The sequence below is a fragment of the Lepisma saccharinum genome, chromosome 5, assembly GCF_977018435.1.
Source record: "Lepisma saccharinum chromosome 5, izLepSacc3.1, whole genome shotgun sequence".
Taxonomy (NCBI): Eukaryota; Metazoa; Arthropoda; class Insecta; order Zygentoma; family Lepismatidae; genus Lepisma; species Lepisma saccharinum.
The window spans coordinates 49,041,156-49,063,537 of NC_139233.1; the positions used below are offsets into that span (position 1 = coordinate 49,041,156).

The window sequence follows — 22,382 nt, forward strand, 5'->3', positions numbered from 1 at the left end:
CAGAAGTGGATAGGAGAAGTAATGACGAGAAAGGCAAAATATGCGAGAAGAGGTGAGGAAAATGGAGGAAAGAGGAGAGAAGAGAGAAAGGCAATCATGATGAGAGAAGAGGAGTTTGAAGAGGAGAGAAGGAGACGAGTATAGGGGAGTGGAGAATAAAGTGAAAGAGAGAAGAAGAGAAGAACTAAAAGAAGAGGAGAAGAGTGCAGTCGAGTCGGAAATATAAGACAAGAGAGGAGATAAGAGGAGTGGAGAAGTGTGGGATGGAGACAAGAGGGGAGAAATGGAGGGAGGGCAATATGAGATAAAGCAGAGGAGAAGGAGGGAAGAGAAGAAGGAGAAGAGAAGAATAGAAAAGACCGGAGACTAGAGGAGGGAAGATGTAGTTGCAGAGAATATCGTCTCAGCGTCAAGAATTGATGCATTGATCAAATTATCGACATGAAACATTCAATAACATTTTAAAATGTATTGGAGAATGTATTCGATAGGTGCGAAATGCTTTTTGGTTGAGTGAGAGCAAGATAAAATCTTCCACGTAAGATCTTTGATTTTACCTACGACTATACCACTAAAAACATGAATGTAATATTAATATTTATAAGAATTATGCAATTTTTCTCCACTTCTCGGTTAGTTGAAATAGAGATTTTGTTATTTCCCCTCCTCCCATCGTTAATTCCAAACTGAATCATTCCGTTTCACAAGGCGTGGACAATGAGCACAATGGGATATGTCTAAAACTTATAAAAATTTTCTGCCACCGGAAGGGGTTTAAACCCAAGACCGGCAGGTTGACAACCCTTAACGGTATCCACTACCCTACAAGCTTATTATCCTGAAAGCAGGTAGAGGCAGCTGACCAATGTGAAATGTAGATCAAACTCTCCTCCTTCATGTAATGTGCAAAGAATACTTGTTTGTAACAAAGAAAACGAAGGTAGTACGAATCGGCGAAAACATTTACTGGAGAATTGCACATGATGAAAACTGTTCATTCGATATTTGCGGAGGTATCCTTGCATTCAACTCGAGTGGGAAAAGGGGTAAAATTATAATATAATATGCTTCTCCCAGAGTCCGCCCCCCCAAGCAAAAACTCAAACTCCGCCCATGTGTTTACTTCCACCCAGTGGCGTATTCTGAAACTTTGAGGTGGTTTAAAGCAACAATTCTTATTTATTATATGTATATATTCATTATAAACTCCATCTAAATTAATTTGCTGCAATAGAAATAACACACCAATACATACACGAAGGGGTCAGTGGGAGGTAATAAAAAGCCACAAGTTTATTGGGATTAACATGCCGTCGTGTATCTAGGTTCAAAAAGCAACCTTCTGTACAGGCAGTGCAAGACATTGTCATATTTCCCATCGGATGGCAAAATAATGCATGACTGAATTTCCTTGCCCTCTGTGTAGTGATAAAGTCATAAGCCTCACGGAGATGGACTCACCCGCAACATCGGCTGTAGGAAAAATTGGATTTTGGTGTAAATAGTGACGGAATTTATGAGTCAGTTCTTTTTTATAGTGATAGTGAAGATTCCTGTCACCCGTCAACTAGCAGTTCAGGGTAGAAGGAACCGTCGGTTATTGTAATAATGAATAACAATTGTAGTTATGTTCACTGTGGCTTGTGACTATCTCCGTCGACAGTTAGTGTCCTGCATAAAACATTGATTGTTACAATTTCCTGATCACATTAACTTAATATGAGGTATCTGTCGTAAAAACCAAGTAAATATCTATGCGAAACTTGTTTCATTAAGTGAGAAGTGCCAGTGGGCGGTAGTATTGTAAAATTATTTCTTGTGACTTGTACCTGTCTCTCATGTCATCTGTTCATGCTGCGTTTTCTCACTCTTGCACCCAAAATTGGAAGACTATACTGAACGCAACTTCAACTGGCGGCTGGGAAACGGCGAATCAGCTATCAGTTGAATTTTCTTCGACCGAGATCGGACATTTTCGAGTCACGAGGTGCCGAACGTTGTTCGCGGGAAGAAACAAATGAGCGTTGGGTACACCACATGTTGCCAAACGTACTGTAATGCTAGAAAGAGTCTTCTCGGGTCAGCACCAGAAATCAGAAATCAGCGGGGGTTAATGGTACAACTGCACACGTGGTCCTGAACGATGAAGTTTCCGGAAGGACCACAAATAGGTCGTAATGCAGGCGGATACACAGTAATATAAAGAAAACTGGCAAAAACAGAAGTACGCTTGGCAACGTTGATTCGGGAGAGCGATGTGATCCCTTCAGCTTTTACTTCGCAACTGAGTCTGTTGACACCCATTGGACCACACACCCCCGAAAATGATTGGGCGAAAGAAAGCGCCAGAAATAGCCTTCGAGGTCAACCGCCAGTTGGAGTTGCGATCACTTTAGCTAAAATATCGCCACGAAATCCCAGACCTTCAAGGAAAAGGCAGCTGAAATGCCTACAGTAGCGCCGAGAGAAAACAAAATGGCTACGTAATGCGGGACGCCATTATGTATCTGACAAAACAAAGAAGATGCTGCAGCCTGTCACCTTAGGACCTTCCTACGCTTATCGATGGGAAAGGTTACCACAAATTTCTCGCAGAAATGAAAATATCTTTTACTCAGTTTGTGATCTGGGAGATTTTAATGCCCAGAATATTAAACTTATGGATGCCATGAAAATGACGCCAAAGGAAGATGGTGTATCCGAAAAAGAATGGAGAGCAGTCGACAAGATCAGTAACCTCTTCGTATTACGTACAGGTTCATGGAGTTGAAATTTCTATCTGCAAAGTAGCTTTATTAACTGTCCATGACTTGCAGAACCATGCACGCAAAATGAGAAATTTCAACATCAAATAAAGGAATGTTTAACAACACCAAAACAGGAAGGGAGAGGTAAACATGATGATCATGCACATAAGCATCAGATAACAACTTGGAATCTACGTAGAACTGTCTCCAGACACTGGTACACGCAGAGGGGGAGCTAAAGGAGCTACAGCCGCCCGAAATTTTTAGAGAAAAAATCAAACGAAGGCAGTAATGAAGTCGGGAAAACCCCTTAAAATGACTCCCGATAACCATTTTTATGTTTGAATAACTTTCAAAACGAAAGTTTAAAATGGCAATTGGGAGCTCATATTTCAGGGAAATAAAACATCACCAAAATTGATTTACGGCAATGCATTCTATGATCCAAGAAAATATTTAATCTCACTTTGTTCAGTAAAGGTTAGATTCATGTCACTCAACCCACGTTCATATTTAGCTGTAGATATTGGTACAATTTGAATTGAATTCACAGTCCTTGAGTGAGAATGAAAATGTGTTTTGGATTTTCTTTGCAGATGTGAACATTTTTACTAGTGACTCACACATGCTTTCGCTTACCTTAAAGTTCACCTGACATGCCACCATAAAACACACGTTCTTAATCATCTAAATGCCATGGGTGTGCATTTAATAGGACTACATGCGAAAATAAACCTAAGTCTTCAAACTGGCTATTCAAATTGTCCACCAAGGATTGAAACAAAATGCTTTCGAACGTATGGTTATCCTCTAAGTCCCAAACTACGGTGAATCAATAAATTATTTTCAATGTTTCAAGAGTAGCCATGTCAATTTCCTACTTTGCTCTAAGAACTGAAGGATTTCGGTTTTCCACATACAATGAAAGTACTTGAAGAGAGTCTTAAAATATTGCAAGTTCCATCACAAATAACTACTTTGTCAAATGTTTAACAAGTCCTCACACGAGTCGATCGGGGACCATCTCGACTTATATTTTTTAAGACACAAGAAACACTATAGATCTCAATAAGCGCTTCAAAAGGATTAAACGACAGCCAAGTGTTAGTATTCAGTACAAAAGTACTTGTAAAACACCAGAAGTCTGAAAAAATACCGAATACATGGCATCTAAGAGGCACACACCCAGGGGCGCCAACTTTTCAAAATCATTGATTGGGTGGGCTCAAACACTTGAATTATAAGTTCGCAAAAAATAGCATAAATTATTGGGTGGGCTTGGTCCCCATAGGTCACTGTGCACAGTCGCCATGAATCGTGTACCGACATTTTTTTATGTACCATGTAGCAATGGTGCGGTACACTTAATTGAATTGATTGATTGATGTGGTGTTTTAAGTCCACTTTATACATAGTAAGGCTAATCGGGACTGGACCTACAGTTTAAAGTGAGATCGGAACCACTATGTGCCTCCACCGGGTATCGAACCCGGAACCCTTTGAACTTAATTGAATTCAACTGGGGCACCGTAAGTCCGATGTAGTTTACAAGTGGGTTGGAAATTATGGTCCCAGGTTGAGATGTGTGATTCATAACCAGAGATTTGATGGTTCAAAACAGGGGAGGGGGTGAAATCCTCCTTTCGCCCCTTCAAATCGCACCCCGCATTAAAATGAATAAATGCATGTTTCTTCCCTACTTCTAAACAACAAACTTCTGATTTTCCGTTCCATCATATTCGAAATGAGCCTAAAACGGGGTCTAGAGTTTCATGTTTGGAAATTATCTGTTTTTATATAACCATAAATTTTAAGAAAATAAAGAAATAAAATTTCTTTTTGTAAACTTTCAATTAAAAAATAGGAAATCCATGTGTGCTCTTCTAAATTGGAATTTTCCATGCGCACCAACATTTTATTTATGTACACACACACACACACACACACACACACACACACACACACACACACACACACACATATATATATATATATATATATATATACACACACACACACACACACACACACACACACACACACACACACACACACACACACACACACATATATATATATATATATATATATATATATATATATATATATATATATATATATATATATATATATATATATATATATATATATACAGGGTGTTTCGTAAGTTCGTTTACAACGCTTGGGAGGTGATTGTACGAGTGAAAATAAGGTGGAAAGTTCATGTAACGAAATTCCGGAAACGGCTTTGTTGCCGAGTTATTGACGTTTGAAAACGTGGGAAAATGATTTTCCGAAGTGAATAATGGCAAAACGGGTGGAGAGAAGTCGTCCGTGTTGGGCGGTCCACTAAGAAATTGGGTACGCTCTTGTCAAAAAATAACGCGGCAATGTTGTGCAATGTCGGTGCTAGGGATTCCCCAAAGGACGCGAACGAAGATGTTGACGGGAGTGGGGTGGGTGTGCGTACTGCGTGAGCTGGTATCGACGAAAATTGGCATGTGTTGAATGGCACCAAAAAATAAAGAAAATTTCCTGAGCGAAGGGCACCATGACGTAAAAACGAAAAAATGAACTGTCATAGGTTGCATACCCTGAAGGGCACACAGTATGCTTAATGGAGATGTGAAGGGAACCTCATCACAGACGGTTTTCAAAGTGTCCACCATGTACTTCCAAGCAGAGGCGACAACGGCGAATCAAGGATTGTCTAGTGCGACCTAACAACCCCGGCGTTTCTGCTATCGATGCTGCAGCTACATTGATACGGGCAACGAGGTCCTCGGCTGACACGACAGGTGTTTCGTAAACGAGGCGTTTCATCTCTCCCCAGAGGAAGAAATACAGGGGCGTAATGTCAGGCGATCGAGGTGGCCATGGCACAGGCCCTCCCCTGCCAATGCACTGGTTCTGGAATGCGGTATTGAGGAAATGGCGCACATTCCGATCGAAATGTGGGGGTGCACATAGGCGAACAGAGAGAATGTACGGTCCAATCAAATGGTCATGCGGATACCACACATTCACTGCAAATCTGTGCTGATGATGTGCCACTAGCAGTGCATGTGGATTTTCATGTTCCCACACATGACTGTTTTTCCTATTGAACACACCAGTTTTCGTGAAGATAGCCTCATCAGTCCATAGTACCGTATTCTGAAAATTGGGGATAGTTTCAATTTGTTGAACAAACCATTGACAAAAGTCCTCACGTGGGCCAAAGTCACGAGGTAAAAGGTCTTGCACTTTCTTCAATTTGTACGGGTGCATCCCCTCTTCTGCCAGGACTCGCCACATTCACATGGGAGGTGATTCGTTCGTGGGCTAGTGCGCGCGTACTGGTGCCTGGATGATCCATCACTGCAGTTAGCACATCTTCCACAAACCGTCGTGTTCTCACACTTCGCGGTCGTCCAACTTCTCGACGAGGTGGCAACACTGATCCTGTTTCCCGAAGTCGAGTGTCTACAGTTTGAAATAAGGTGTGCGATGGTAACACCCTATTTGGAAAACGTGCCCCATACAGACGCCTTGCAGCACGGCTATTACCTCCAGCCTCCCCATTAATCAGATGCATGTCCGCCAGCTCTTGGGACGTGTATGCAGCCATCCCTTACACCGGGCTACAAGTGTTTATGGTCGTTAACACTAGTTCACTTCACAGAACACGATGGGCTGTGCCTAAGAATTAACACGTAACACTGCTGGGTCAAATGTTTGCCCAACACTACTGTCCAAGAATCACGTCTTTCCATTCAACAGTGAATGTTTAACAACCTGCTGCTGGCACAGCACCTGAAGCACGAATGGTACAGACACGTGTGCTCCTTCATGAGGAAACCTACACTGTTGGCGCCCCTAGCGGGAAATGTGGTACTTAACGTCAGATCACACGGACAGCCATCTGCCCTTCAGGGTATGCAACCTATGACAGTTCATTTTTTTCGTTTTTACGTCATGGTGCCCTTCGCTCAGGAAATTTTCTTTGTTCTTTGGTGCCATTCAACACATGCCAATTTTCGTCGATACCAGCTCACGCAGAACGCACACCCACCCCACTCCCGTCAACATCTTCGTTCGCGTCCTTTGGGAAATCCCTTGCGCCGACATTGCACAACATTGCCGTTTTATTTTTTGACAAGAGCGTACCCAATTTCTTAGTGGACCGCCCAACACGGACGACTTCTCTCCACCCGTTTTGCCATTATTCACTTCGGAAAATCATTTTCCCACGTTTTCAAACGTCAATAACTCGGCAACAAAGCCGTTTCCGGAATTTCGTTACATGAATTTTCCACCTTATTTTCACTCGTACAATCACCTCCCAAGCGTTGTAAACGAACTTACGAAACACCCTGTATAAAGGTTGTTCCGTATAGGACGCGAATTTGGATCGAGCGCTATTGTTTTGTTTCGAGGTTGGCAGACCTGTTCTTACCAATGTTGGCATCTGTTGTCATGCCGATTAATGTAGCCTCAATTGTTTTGACTCGTTTGTTGTGGTTTCCTTCCGAAAATCCTCGAATAATCCAGGAGCGAGAAATCCATCCATCCGCTGAGAACGACTGTGTGGTGTGGGTTTTGGCAGGTGGAGTGTGATCTTACACCCTGTAATTTTATTCTTATGGGGGCTTGTGAAATCACAGGTGTACGCCAACAAACCCTTTTGGAACTGAAGGCGGAAATCATACGGGTGACTGGAGGCATCGGGACAGACATCTGCGAGAGGGTTATCAATAATTTTGTGGAGCGTATAAATGCATGCAGACTCAGTAGGGGTGGATATGCCTGACATTGAAGAGAGAATAAATAAAGCACTCAACCTCTCTTTGCCAATTCGATTACGAAGATAACACCTGATTTGCAACAAACAGCCGTTGATGGGGATATGCACATTTCAATAACACAAAGCTTGTAAAGTTCGTAAATGGCAGTGTTTAATGTTGTTTTTCATATCTTACATTTTCTTGTTCAACAACTGAAATTCAGAACTTAGGGCTAAAAATGGGGAGGATATGAGAAATACCGTCAACATAGGAGGTGCCACTCTCAAGGAACAAACATATTTTCATTACAATTCATCTCCATTAGGGGACACATATATTGACAATTAATAGAATTGCAACCCTTGCACTGAGCATTTTGATTAGTGAAAATAACTGCTGAAGATTATAATTTTATTTCAGAATATATTATTAATAAATACTGGACAGAATCGTATCAAAGATTGTCTTGCACGGATACAACTATGACGGTACTGCAGAAATTATTATCTAGCCTCCCAATGTAGGACTAGGACTGCGAGCAATAAAACTGCCCAAGCATGCTGATTTTCGCACCATAGCAATCATTAGTTGATTGGATTTGTATTAAGGTCCACAATATGCACAGAGAGCTACAGTTTCTAGTGAAATCCCAACCGAACCACTTAATGACATGTTATACCTCGACTGAGAATGGAAGCCAGGACCCCTTGATACAGGTTTACGGCAAGACTATCTGGGGTGGGAGCCCAATTTTAATGTTAGCATTTAAGAATTGGGTAGTTTGTGTACTCTTTGATTCTTTATCATCGTATTTGTCCCTCTCGAATATTTGCAGCGATGAGAATAGATATAACGACGAAACCAATGAGAGAACATCGCTAACACTCGTGCAATTGTCGGTACTCCGATCTGGAACTAGCAAACAGAAAAGAAACATAACACTTCTTTAGATTTTGAACGTCGTCCTACTTATTCATGTAAAATTCATTTGTCACATCTGCTAGACCTATTCAGAAACTGTATATGCTAACAATCAAAGAATCCTGCAGTCACTGAATACGTTCACCTGCCAGGCAGGCACCAGATTTCGTAGCAAGTTTGGCGACTCGATTGGCCAATTACTTAGTATCAAATAAATTATCAGTGGCCACTGTTATCCAGGCATATCTGCAGCTGTTGTCTCCCTATTAAATTTTACAACACATCATAAATAAGGCGATCTAACGAACTAGAAAATGTATTTGAACATTGTACTTGCCCCAATGGAAGTTTTATAATGTTTTCTACTTTTTAAGTTTTCGATGGAAATTCATCTACCGTATTTCAAAAATCTAGGGGGGCTACAGGGGGGCTGAGACCAGTTTTGGGGGGAAAACTAATCTGAAACCAAGATGGCGGATATCAATTTGGCGGGTATTTTGTAGTTCCATCTTGAAAGGTTAGTCGTCACCACTCTTAGCTGTGGTATTCAGATATTTCATTTTCCATTCAATTTCTGAGATGAAACGGGTGTCCTATGATTTTAACTAACCCTGTTAATGTCTCTGTGTGTCTAAAGAATTGTAAATAATCGTCTACTTCCTTTTTAGTGAATTTTTGCGAGGACAAAGCCCAATTTTGTGGTTGTTTCAAGAAAAGTGGTCATCTGTTCTAATACATGTTTTAAACCTTAAACGCCAAGTTGTGAAATATGTCACATTTGGTTTTTTCGACATTTGGAGCATACTGCGACTCAGGCAATGCTCGGAAGTAAATGTTTTGAGTGATACACAAAGAGTCTTGAAGCATCCTACTAGTAATTAGTAAACTTCTACTTGATTCTGGATATATTTTGTGTGTGCTGGGAGAAGGGGGGAATGGTGCTATTTCCCCCGAAAAAAATACTGCTTTTACATTAGAAATTATATTTTTTCTCCGAAAGTATCAGAAGCAAGTGGCCAATTCTTGCCACAAGAATGAAACACATGTCCGGCAAGATGCACTTTCCGTTTTAAACCATCACGTTCCGGCGTTGCCTACGTGGGGGCCCGATGAAATTAAAATTTCGTAAAAATATTGTTTTATTTAACTTTGTCTTATTCTTCTACTTGATAAATAAAAATTAAGTTTACTCGACCATAGGTGTATAGTTTAGTGTGTACTGAGATATAATTTTTAACTCTAGGATTCATAGTTCCCCGAGATAACAATTTTGAATTTCATGGTAAAATAGCATGGCTTTTGTATTGGAAAATATTTTTCTAAGAAAGTATCATCATTAAATAAGCAATTCTTGTACACATCGGGCAATATGCAGGAACTGTGTCGAACCCTCACGTCCAGGTGTTGCCTATGTGGAGGCCCAATGGAATTAAAATTTTGTAAAAAAAAAAATATTAAACTTTCGTCTTCTTCTTCTTCTCTTTGGTGAGTGAAAATTGGGGTTTTTCAACAATAGTCGTGTAGCTTGGACTTCGTAGTTACTGATTCATATTTTTTTTCAAACCTTGCGCAATTTTAAACTTCCCGGTGAAAACGCGCTGGGCATTAAACAGTCTACCTTTACTGTGCACTAGCGCGTTGCAATAACAAGTTGAAATTTTGACACACATTAGAGGAAGGTCTGATAATGTAGTGTATGCAACTTGGCTTGGATATCTCCTATTTTCCAGTCATTATTCAATTTCTTGCATATTCAGTCACATATCCTATCATGCCGAAGATGTGACTTGAACCTGGGACCCCTGGCGTCATAACTCGATAGTCTAATCACTTCTCCAAGGGGTCCGTTGAAGCGCTGGAAAGAGCTTCTTACAAACACACAACACCGGCAATCTTCAGCGGATCTTGAAAAATCAGCTGACACACGAATCTACCGGAAATTGTACGAAAAATAAGTAAACTCCACCTTAGGCAAAAAGCACCATTAACGACAGTCGTGGACTCGCCAACGGCTTTAACGATCGGAAATTAGAATCTCCAATAAATAGTTCGAGAGGCCATTTCTCATCCCAGTTGTACTCAGAAATTTATTGCGTAAACAGTCGTTGGTTCCGATTTATCAATTGTTACGTAAGGAGTTTCCACGGGAGTTGAGCTACCGAAAGAAATTTATTTCAGGACCATGCCTTGTCTACTGAATCAACGAGACCATCAACTCTACAAGACACCAGAGGTAAACGAACGTTCCTTTATCCCCCTTCTATTATTCTCACGACCCTGTCAGATAAGTCAACCGAAGTGTTAAAATCGAATGTTTAAAGGAAAGAGGGACAATTTCCCCTAGGTCGTTCTCGCTGGGGCAGCTGCCGATCACTGTTGCCAACTTCGCTCTTTTGGAGCCAGATCTGGTTCTTTCGTGCACTCGTTTGGCTGTGAACTGTGGCACCTGCCCTCTGCCCCGCTATTATGGCACCACTGGTTCCGGCCCATAAAGACCAACCTTTGCCATGAGTCTACATTTTACACGTGACGCGATATTCATATATAGGCTGCGTCACCCACCCCCTCTTACCTTCCGAGCTATTTTTATATATTGTGCCGTGCATAAGGTGAAGATGACAATATTGTTATCTGGGAATCCTATATTTTCCATTTCATATGAGCATCATTGGATTACTGAGTTGGGTGATGCCTCCAAATCTAGGCAGTGAAAACTAAGAATAAATTGCCATCACTTCAAAGCTAACAGTAATAGCAGCTCCCCCACCCCTCTGACACCTAAAATTATCCTAGGAGGCATTTTATATTTTATGCAGCCTTCGTTAATCTAGCTCCTTGAAAGTCATCTTTAGTTCTGTTAATGGTGAAATTAGCTCTTTTATGTGCATCAGGTTTGCCAACACTGCCAGGATGGCCGTAGGAGGCAAGGAGAAATCCACTAGGCTTATGGGACCATTATTTTATTCGTTCTCTCGGGAATATCAAACATCCAATGACATAGAAAAGTACATGGACGGAAAAGGACACGTCGAACTATGTCATAGTAGAAGCAAAAGTCGAAACTCCTATTTGATTAGCCGTAACTTGAAGTTGATTTCCCATAAGGAACACATAGGATGCTGTAAATACTTATTAATCATATTTTTCAAACATTGTGTCTAGCTTATTATACAACTTGAAAAACAGTTTCCACTTGCAACATGGAGAGAAATTCATACTCTATTGCATACTAAACCCTTTTTTTAAATAACAGTGCCCATTGCGATGATATTGAAATAAATGCACAACTGGTGCGTAATTGTCTCTCTTCGCCTTAAGTGTTCTCCTCATTTCACAGGGGGTCCCCCCTTGTGCCCAATACCTCTCGCAACAGGCTCTCACACAGCCTGAGATTCGATCCCCAATAAAAACCCATGTGGAATTTTATACACTATAATATGGACTGGGCGATAGATATGGAGGCAACATAATGTGTGCATACTGAGCCCACATCAGGGTTGCTAGAAAAATTAATGCCACCTTCCTGGGTGGATTATAGTTGTAACAGCAGGCACACAAAATATGCATATTTTGACATGTAAGGCTTTTTGAGGCATATTTTGGAGTATTTTAATTGCTAATAAAAAAAGCTGAGGGAACCTAATGTTTGGAATACTAGCCTTCCAGACATGATTGAACCATCATGACAAATTTCATCCAAATCAAAAAAACCATGACCTGGAAACTTTTCTGAAATTGGTCAATTTGACATGGAATGGCCCCTCATTTTTGCCTTAAACTGATCGCAGAGAAACTTGCAGGGTTCATCTTTTCAAGGTGTAGATTTTAAAATTTCTGTAAAAAAAATTGAGTGGAAATGTTCATTACTTGGACTAGCAGACGACATTTTCTTTGTTTCTCATTGGCACAGAAATTGTCGAGAGTAGCTTACTACCGAGTTAGTGGCTGTCGGTATTTATGTTTAGTATTCAGAATTAATTTGCATATATTTAGAATTAATTTGCATGTACTTAGAATTAATTTACATATAATTAGAATAATTTACATTTTATGGATATGCATATTTATAAGTTTTATGAAAATATTAATATTAATTTTATGACAAATATGTAAATAGAAGGGAATTGGTGCTACTAAATGTTATGCATATGATTTTATGTTAATTACTGTAAAGTATGTAATGTATAAAATGATAATAATTAATGTTTATAATATTGATAATAAGATTTTACGGTTTATTAAATGATATGAATGGTGGTAATGGGAAATGGTAAATGGATATGAATGGTGGTAATGGGAAATGGTAAAGGTCCCTTTACAAAACAAGATGGTCCAGTTACTCGAACCGAGGATATGTACTGATAATAACACTGAGGAACAAATTAAAACTTTTTGTTTTGCCGCTGGATGAAATTAGGTGATTTTTAATAAATCGGGTGCGCTGATTTCAAAAATCATAACAAAAATGCTGTATCACGTACCATTTCTGGCGGAAACCATTTTGAAAAATTTTCACCACATATTGAAAGAAGGGTAAAATATAGAATTTTGCTCCAAACCTTAATGTGGTAGTGTGATTTTTAGTAATACATTAGGTTCATAGAAAACCAAATATGATTGTAAATGATGTAATTACGACATGCACTAAAATTTGCAGTTGCAGTAAAATAGTAAATAATAAAGTAAACAGTAGATGTAATGCACCATCAAATCATATTTTTCTGTCTGATTCCCGCTTATAGCAGGCGTGTTGAACATATGAGACTGTGTTCCAGCAGTAATCCGCTAGTAAACTGGGAGACCATCTGCCTTTATAACATTTTTCCATTTCTGTGATTTGTTGGTGAAAGAGCTCGCTCTGCTCGTCACTCACTGCACCCAGATTAGAGGGGGGAAAGTCTAAATGGGAACACAGAAAGTGTTTCTTGAGAGGCATATTGTATCCCATTTCTTTGTATGTTGCCAACATATGTTCTACAAGTTCAGAATAATTGTGAGCCCTATGGTTTCCAAGGAAATTGCGACACACACCCTTGAACGCACCCCATGCTGCTTTCTCACATTCACTTAACAGTTCTTCAAAATTGGGATTACCTCCCGGATTTGTGGGCCAACAAAAATCCCCTAATTTATTTTAGCATCTCTTACACCAGAAAATTTGATTCGTAAGTACTCAAACCCTTTTCCTTCTTTGTTCATGGCCTTCACAAAGTTCTTCATTAACCCCAACTTGATGTGCAGTGGGGGAGTAACACATTCTTGGCTTCGAGAAGAGGTTTGTGAGAGACACTTTTTTCTCCAGGTGTGTAACACACTCTGGGAGGCCGGTTTAGTTTTGTAATGCTTGTCCTTTGCTCTGTTTTCCCATGGACAGAGGAAACAACAGAATTTCGTGAAACGTGATTGCATCCCCTTCAGATCAGCACAGATGTTTCACTGGTGTTTGTCGTAGCTAACACTTGTGAGAATGAAAGCAATGGTTTCATATGTGTCCTTCATTTCACTCGCATGAGCAACTGACACTGAAGGTTTCTCATTTCCATTCTGCAGGAGGACCACCTTCAAGCTAGTTTTTCACGCATCGATGAACAACATTCATTCGTCTGATTTATAGTTTTCTCTCAACTCCTGCATTAATCCAGTGACATTGTTGCAGTATACCAGGGACCCATTCATAGACAGAAGAAAATTTTAGTTGACATTTTCTGAATGTAAGACTTGTCCCTGGTTCCAGCAGGTTCCACCCTTGCAGTCTTGAATCCAGCAATTCCGCTTCTTTCTTTGTAAGGTTCAAATAACGTACTAAATCATTTAATTCTGGCTGGGTGATAAGATGCGGTGTCTTCCGTGACTCTTGAAAGTCAGGATCATGTCCAAGAGAAGATATTTGTTCATCTGAGGAAGATTGTTTCCTCTTCCAAACACCATTCCAATGGTGGTCTCTCATGATGTCTCATCATGTTGCACTGGTCTTATCGCAGAAGGTAAATTTGTATACTGTAGTATATATTTGGACTTTCTTGGGAATTACGTAACATTAGTTAAACAAATGTAACAATCAGTAATGTGATCTCGAGGTTCGCGCCATACCATGGGAACAGCAAAGGGCATGGATAGATGTGTATCATGTAACCACTCTCGTAAATATCGCCAGCATCTACTGCAACAGACATGAGGAGCCCAGCCTTTATATTGGTCTCCGATTTTGCATCCGAAATATACCTCGTAAGCTTTCTTCACTATTGGTGTAAATGAGTTTCGTTGGGATTTTGTCGTGAACTCACCACTCACATAGCAAAACAGATTGGGTGAATTTACACAGTTATGAGGCATCACTGCACTATTTTCAAATACCACACAAAACAATCACAATGAAGCACACAACCTAACACACAACCTACACTTCCAGCAAACAGAACTCAATTAATAAAGACAGTACAATGCATCACCTTGCCTCTTTAACAAGTACTATTCTCTACTCTTATTTTATCGGGTAACAAAATAAACAACAATATTTGCCCTTTTTGTTGTTGTTACAATGCTTTCTTCATATTATGCAGGGAAAACAGCCACACGTGTTCTCTTGATGAATCCTTGTATATCATATGGCGAAAAAAAGCTTTGTTACGTTTATTTCAATTTCGTGTTATTTCAAAAACTAGACGTGGTGGAGAAAAAAGAACATCATTTTCGTGGTCAGCAAGTCAAAAAACATAGAAATAGGTTGTTTTCCGGTCGCGGCAAATTTCATTGTTCCTCAGTGTAATTATAGTGTACTATGTAATAATGTTATATGGTATGAAAGACGGTGATTTCAGACGCTAGACAGGAGACGGTGAACTCCGTGCAGGTAGATGACAAGGGAATTTGGGGAATGTGCAGTCAAGGTCAAATGATGTCAGAACATCAAAACAAAGAAAGAACCCGATTGACCAATTAGAAAACGCATTGGTAGATTTTGAGAACCCATTTTTCCAATGTTACCTAGAATGCAAGGAGATGGAAAAGGTATGCAACGGCATAGGACAAGGAAGGGATTGAACCAGACAAGAAAGAATGTTGGGGAATGCGTGGTCAAGGTCAAATCCCTGAAGCTATGCATCACTTGTAGAACCAGTTTTAGCCAAAGTATGTTACCTAATTAATATTCTGCTCAGGCTTGCCCGAAGACACGGGATGCTGTAGCATGGGGTTTATGTTTAGAACACCTGCTTGTTAGAACATGTTTCCGTCAAAGTAGGCCAAGGTTACCCAGAACAGAGGTGCCACCACAGGGGGTTGCATATCCCCCCCACCAACCTTGAATGGAAATCAATTCTAGGGAGGCAAGAGGGCAAATATTCACTGCTAAGGGCACCTACAGGGGGCACAGGGAGACAATTGTCCCCTCTCGATTTCAAATTTTATGCAAATAGAAATACATTTTGTTAAATTTTCTTGCTTGCGTCGCTCGCAATGTCTTCTTTTCTCAGTGTTATCAAGTTCAGTCATAGCTAGGGGACAGAGGTTGTCGAGCCTGGATGCTGAAAAATCTAAAATTTAGATCATTCAGCACTTAAGCCTGCAAATAGGTTTTTGAGACACAGTAAATAAATTTTCAAGCCCAACTTCGTGACCCACCAAATGTCCCCACAGGACCCGCACCCCATAGGTTGAGTAACGATGATCAAAATTAAAACAATTGTGAAAGAGAGAATGCCATGGGGCACAGTAAATTATTTGCCCTCCATTAAATCAATATTGTTTTCAGTTTGCAAAAAATTGGACCTAAAAATTTTCTTGCTCGCGTGTGCCAGATTTCAGTCAGTTCGACATCAACAAAGCTTACCATCTTCAATGTAGGGAAAGCCAAAGATGCACAAAAAAACCGACGTGAGCAAAAATTGAAGAATAAGTATTTTTCCGCACAATTAAACAAAATAAGTGCTAACCCTCAAAATAGACATTTATAGGCACTATAAAAATGCATTTTGGACTAGAAACACCATGAAATGAACTTAAAACATTAAAGCATATGTTTTACTCCAAAGGAATAAAAAAGGCAAAAATCTGCACCCAAGATATAAGGTTATATATCTTGCACAGTTGATGATGTAAGTTTTGTTGTAGGTTATCGTAGCACCTAAAATACATAATAAATTGATTTACACTAATTGCTGAAATGTTTGTACAATGGTATCCACCCCCTGTTCCCGCAAACACACACTTATATATACAGTCCATCACAAAAATATAGCACCACTGCGTTTGTGCTCCGCTATGAATTATGTGATCATCCGGCAACCAGTGGCCTTGCCAAAAATCTTTCTTGGGGTGGGCTCAAGGGTGGATAAAATATCTTTAGGTGGGCTCTGGTTCAGTGGTCATGGCCAGGGCCGACGCTGGGAATTTTTCAAAGTAGAGCGACATTCATGAATGTTGTGCTGTACTTGACCATTCTTGTTCATGGCTCAAATTTATACTTATAATTAGAGCCCGGAAGTTCAGGCATTTATTTTCGTTAAAATAGGCAGACAAAAAGGCATTTATAATGTGGTAAATAGGCACTAAAATTGAAAAAAAGGCAAAATAAACCGAAAAAAGGCACATTTAGAAGTCGCTTACTTTTATCTATAATTTCTGGCAAAATGTTAAAATCTAAATTGGGAAGAGCATTTCAATTTTCTCCGTCTTGATTGCACATAACTACAAGGTGCTTTTTAAGTTCTAAACATTCATTGATAGTCGTCTGTCAGAGAGAATGTTTTTCATAATAGAAAATGATCTTTCCACTTCGACAGAAGTAATTGGAGCATACATATAACAAGCTAATGTAGCTGGACTCATTTTGGTAACAGCATTTTCACCTTTTAGAATATCACAAATTGTTTTCAATTGTTTCAAGTCCTCATTTGCACTCACTACCTGTTAGCACTTTTCCGCAACAGCTCACCCCTTTTCTCCTGGCACTTCCATCATCTGCTGCATAGATTCCTCGAAGATTTTCATGGATGCTATAATTGTAATTGTCTCTGGCAATGCACCATAATGTGCAAAAGTAAACTTGAATAGCACAGGAGTTTTTTCACTTCACGAATTGAAGCCGCTTCATTTTCTGGAAGAGCATCGATCACCTCACTGATTTTTTGAAGGTTGTTAGCATAATATATAGCTGCTGATATCCAGGTTCCCTATCTCGTCAAGACTGGTTGCTGAGGTAAACTAAGCTCAATCGCAACTTCCTGAAATTTTCGGGTTCGAGAGGGAGATTTCAGAAATATTTTCTTTGTGTTCGAAATCAACCTGTCCACTTCAGCAGTCAATCATGCACAAGAAATGTTAACCGAAAGGCAATATCCTGACTCAGCATGAAATACTTTTTTCTCACACTTTTCTCCTTCAGCAGTGTTGAAACATGCGTGAGTTCAATATTACTTAAATACGGCGAAAATTATTCACATAATAAACCGAAGAAAAATAAATGCCAACAACGTTTTTTGGGAGAAAAATAATATATATACACATTTTTTTAAAAAAAAATGTCAAATTTCATTGAAAAAGTCAAAAAAAGGCATTATAATTAAAAATAGGCAGTGGGGTCCCAAATAGGCAAAATGAAAAGGTTTCCAAAACATTCGAAACAACATAAGAAACGTATATCCGGAAAAATTTTATCAATATATGCAGTAGATAAAAAGAGGCATTTTGCCAAACTTCCGGGCTCTACTTATAATGCAATTATTACAAATATTTTGTATGCAACTTTTTTTTGTGTTAAAAATTCAGCATATAAATTTCCTGTATTTTGTAAAAAATAATGAATATTATAAAAATAAAGTGAAATAAGTTTTCATCGGTTAAGGAAATGCTTCTCTAGACTTTCACAAGACAAACAAAACTTGTAAACGTAATAATGGGAAAATTATATTCAACTGATAACATTAAAAAAAGATTTGCCAAAACTCATTTAGTCACAGTTACCGGAATAGTAAAAAAGAATTCTAGAATAACCATTTTGATCAAATTTATTCAATAAATTTTTCCTAATTTTGTAGGTTTACTCATTGTTTTTATGTGTTAAAAGTTTAATTTGAGCATTTTGGCACATGTAATCATTTCTTGCATGTTAATGAAAGGAAACCAACTTCACGAAGAATCTAGAAATGTTCTTCACTTTTCAAGTGAAACTAAGTTATGTTAATCAATTGTTAAGGGCCCGACCCTGTGGCCGAGTGGTTAGCACATCGCGCTGCGACGCCAAGGGTCCCGGGTTCGAATCCCGGTCGGGCTTGGTTGTTTGTGAATGTCCATTCATCAATTTCATCATTTCATCACTCATCCCCATCTTCGCAAATTAGCCAAGAGGCACAAAACGCGAAGTAAAACAAACTAAATCAATCAATCAATCAATTGTTAAGGCTGCTAGGTGTGCTTTATGCTACAATTATTTACTAGCTTGTTACCTTACGTTATCTAAATAATATATACGAGGTGTGGCTAGAAAAAAAAAACAGGATTGATGTTGCTGTCGAAAAATGGAAAGCATGTCAAGGATAAGCGGTGCATGGGTGTATAACGTGATATCTTGCATATCAGCTGTGTGATTGCCCAGGGTGCGAGGCACTCAGTTCTTCTGTAGTTTGTGGACGAAGTGAACCGTACATCTGTGCTCCATCGGAAAAGAAATTAAGTGTGAAAGTGTATCAATCTGAAGTTTCTGATCAAACTCGGAAAATCCGCCACAGAAACTTATGGTTTGTTGAAGGAAGTGTACGGAGATGTGTGTTTATCACACACTCAAGTATTTGATTGGTTTCAAAGGTTTGGAGAGGGACGAGAAGTGATTGCGAACAACAAGCGTCCTGGATGGTCTTGCACATCAAAAATGGAATCAAACCTTGCAAATGACGGTGAATTGATTCGAATTGTGTACCCGAAGGTCAAACTGTCAAGCAACAATATTTCATTACAATGCTGACGACCCTTAGTGGGCGAGTAAGAAGATGACGACCTGATTTTTGGAAAAGCAAGTCATGGATTCTTCATCAGGACAATGTTTCTGCCCACACGGCATTGTCAGTCAAGGCTTTATTGGCCAAGTATGGGATCCCAGTGTTATAACATCAACCCAATTTGCCGGATCTCGCTCCGTGTGACTTTTTTTTATTCCCAAAGGTCAAATCAGCACTGAAAGGAACCAGATATAAGACCGTAGAATGTGTGAAAACAAAAGCTACGGAGGTCATGAACATGGTTTCGGAAAATGATTTCCAGCACTGTCTCCAGCAATGGAAGATTCGTATGGAGCGGTGTATCGATAGTGCAGGGGTATTGTACAAAATAACCAATAAAAGATTTTGTAGCAACAGTCTGTTTTTTTTTCTAGCCACACCACATATATCATGTATTCATCCTATTTGGGTGGGCAGATGGGTGGGCTGAGATTATTTTAAGGTGGGCTAGAGCCCACCCTCGCCCACTCAGCTGCGATGCCCCTGCCGGCAACTGGATGACATAGAAAACAATTAATTTTATTCTGAGCCTGTGAACCAGACAAGAGCAAGGATGGAGTCATGGTCGCATGAAGGGTAGATAAAAATCATGATTTTTTATTAAATCACGCTAAGCAAGCAAATTTTTAAGAGTGGTGCTATTTTTTTTGTGACGGACTGTATCTAAGCATACCAATGAAATATTAAAATAGAAAAACAAACACTATTGACACCCAGGGCCATAGTGGATAGGGACTAAGTACATCACCCATGCTAGTACCTGTAGCTATCTTTCTTCTTGGTAATAAGACGAACTTGATTACAACCCATTGTATATTTTATGTGGTTCAACATTTAGATATGATTTGTTTCAAACAACTAGACGTTATTAATAAACTATTAACATAATGCATTGAAGTACAAAATGAATGTTCCTTTTTTGTAATTTTTAAGCTTGGTTTTTCCGCAACCCAGGTTTTCCAAATGCAATTCTAACCACATACTGAAACTGAATGAGCCAATGTATGGGAGACCCTTTCAAACACAAGAAGATATTGCCACCACCTAGCTGAAAGTGTCCGTGGTCTGAAGCTGCCACATACAGAGAAACATCTGATACCATCAATTGTTCTGTGTCTTCACACACACCAAAGCAGACAATTTCGAAAAGACTTTCTTCATGAATGAATGAAGTAATTAATTAAAATTGTTGGGTGCTTTGGCACATATGGCCATTTTTCACCCTTCAATGTATGCAGGAGAATAGCCCCTTATCTGAAATTCTTACCTAAGAGTTAAAAAAAAGTGTGTAAAAAGCTCCTTGCGAAAAGTTAAAAGTGCAAGGACAAACACAACACATTATAAAGGTAAGAATACACTAAATAAAAACTTAATTACAGACAGTGGAAGAGACAAGCTCGGTTTCAGTTACATTAACTTCCAGAGAAACTGAAAAATCCAGACCGCTCACATGAAAGAGATTTATATATATACACTACCGACAAAAAGTTTAACACCACCATGAAAAACGGCTAAAAAATCAGTATGGAGTGTTGTATGGAACCAAAGGTTCCTGTTCAAGAAAGACGTGACGATGATACACATGGAAAATGCAATGTAGTCTAGTTTGAACCTCGCAAGACGCGATACCAATTTTTTTCCGAATGTGTAGCATGTGGTTGGCAAATTGGAAAGTGACAAAAACTTTGCTGAAGCTGGCAACATTGCAACTGTGTGCGTGAAACCGGTCAGTATGGTAGCCAGCCTCATGCGCATCCTTATCAGTGGCTCAGGGTCAGATGCTGTTCATGCAGGCGACATTGCGAGCCCATTATTGTGTGTGAGGTGTGCAAGGTAAGTGGAGCTGTGTGAAATGGCCCGTCATCGTCGGGAACAGGCGATTTCGGTTGAAAAGCATGCTGTGATATGTGCACTGAAAAATGAAGGTTATTTGGAACGCGAAATAGCAAGAAAACTGAATATTTCCAAGACTGGTGTTCATTGTGCATTGGACAGATACCGTAAAACCAACAGCCATGCTGACCGTGCACGTAGTGGAAGAGCTCGTGTAACGTCTGCAGCTGACGATAGATATACTACAGTAACTAGCAAACGGAACAGGTGCCTAACAGCACCAGTCATCGCTGCTTTCCTGAATCACAGCAGAGTGACGCCTGTGTCTGTGTCAACGGTGAAGAATAGGTTGCGTGAAGAAGGGCTGCATGGCAGAGTAGCTGCTAGAAAGCCATTGTTACGACATGTGAACAAGACGAAACGATTGGCCTGGGCTAAAATGCACCAAGGTTGGACTGTGGATTACTGGAAACTGGTACTCTGGACCGACGAAGCCAAATGTGAATTATTTGGCAGCAATAGGCGAACCTTTGTGCGTCGAAAGGTCGGCGAGAGAATGAAAGAAGAGTGTCTTGTTCCCACAGTGAAACATGGGGGTGGAAGTGTAATGGTGTGGGGATGTTTTGGCAGAAACCAGATGGGGGACCTTCATCAAATTCAGGGAACATTGGTAAAAGAAGGGTATCATCAGATATTGGTGCACCATGCCATCCCCTCTGGTCGTCGTCTTGTTGGTAATGGGCTTATTTTTCAACAAGATAATGATCCCAAACATACATTCAAATTGTGCACGCGGTATTTGGAACGCAAGGCAACAGAAGGGGCATTAGTTCTCATGACGTGACCACCACAGTCTGCTGATCTTTCACCAATTGAACTGCTATGAGACCAAATCAAAAGGGACATCAGGAAGAAGTTACCCAGCAACACTCAACAGCTATGGGAATTCATCAACGATGCCTGGCGTAACATTCAACCATCCTACCTGGAAAAACTATTGGAGCGCATGTCACGTGTTTGCGCTGCTGTCATTAAGGCCCATGCCGGACATATTGATGAAAGCAAAATATGAGGTGACATTAGTATGTATGTGGATGTACCTATGTTTGTACATTGCCAAGCAG

General features: G+C 39.8%; 1 protein-coding gene across 1 annotated transcript in view; it reads left to right on the forward strand.

The window, feature by feature from the left end:
- The window catches only part of LOC145988022 (methionine synthase-like), a 125,024-nt gene that overhangs the window by 101,507 nt on the left and 1,135 nt on the right, over positions 1-22,382 (forward strand). Inside the window, exon 10 of the mRNA XM_083122860.1 lies at positions 21,077-21,258. Coding sequence (XP_082978986.1) covers positions 21,077-21,258 — 182 coding nt within the window. The remainder of the gene's footprint in view (positions 1-21,076; positions 21,259-22,382) is intronic.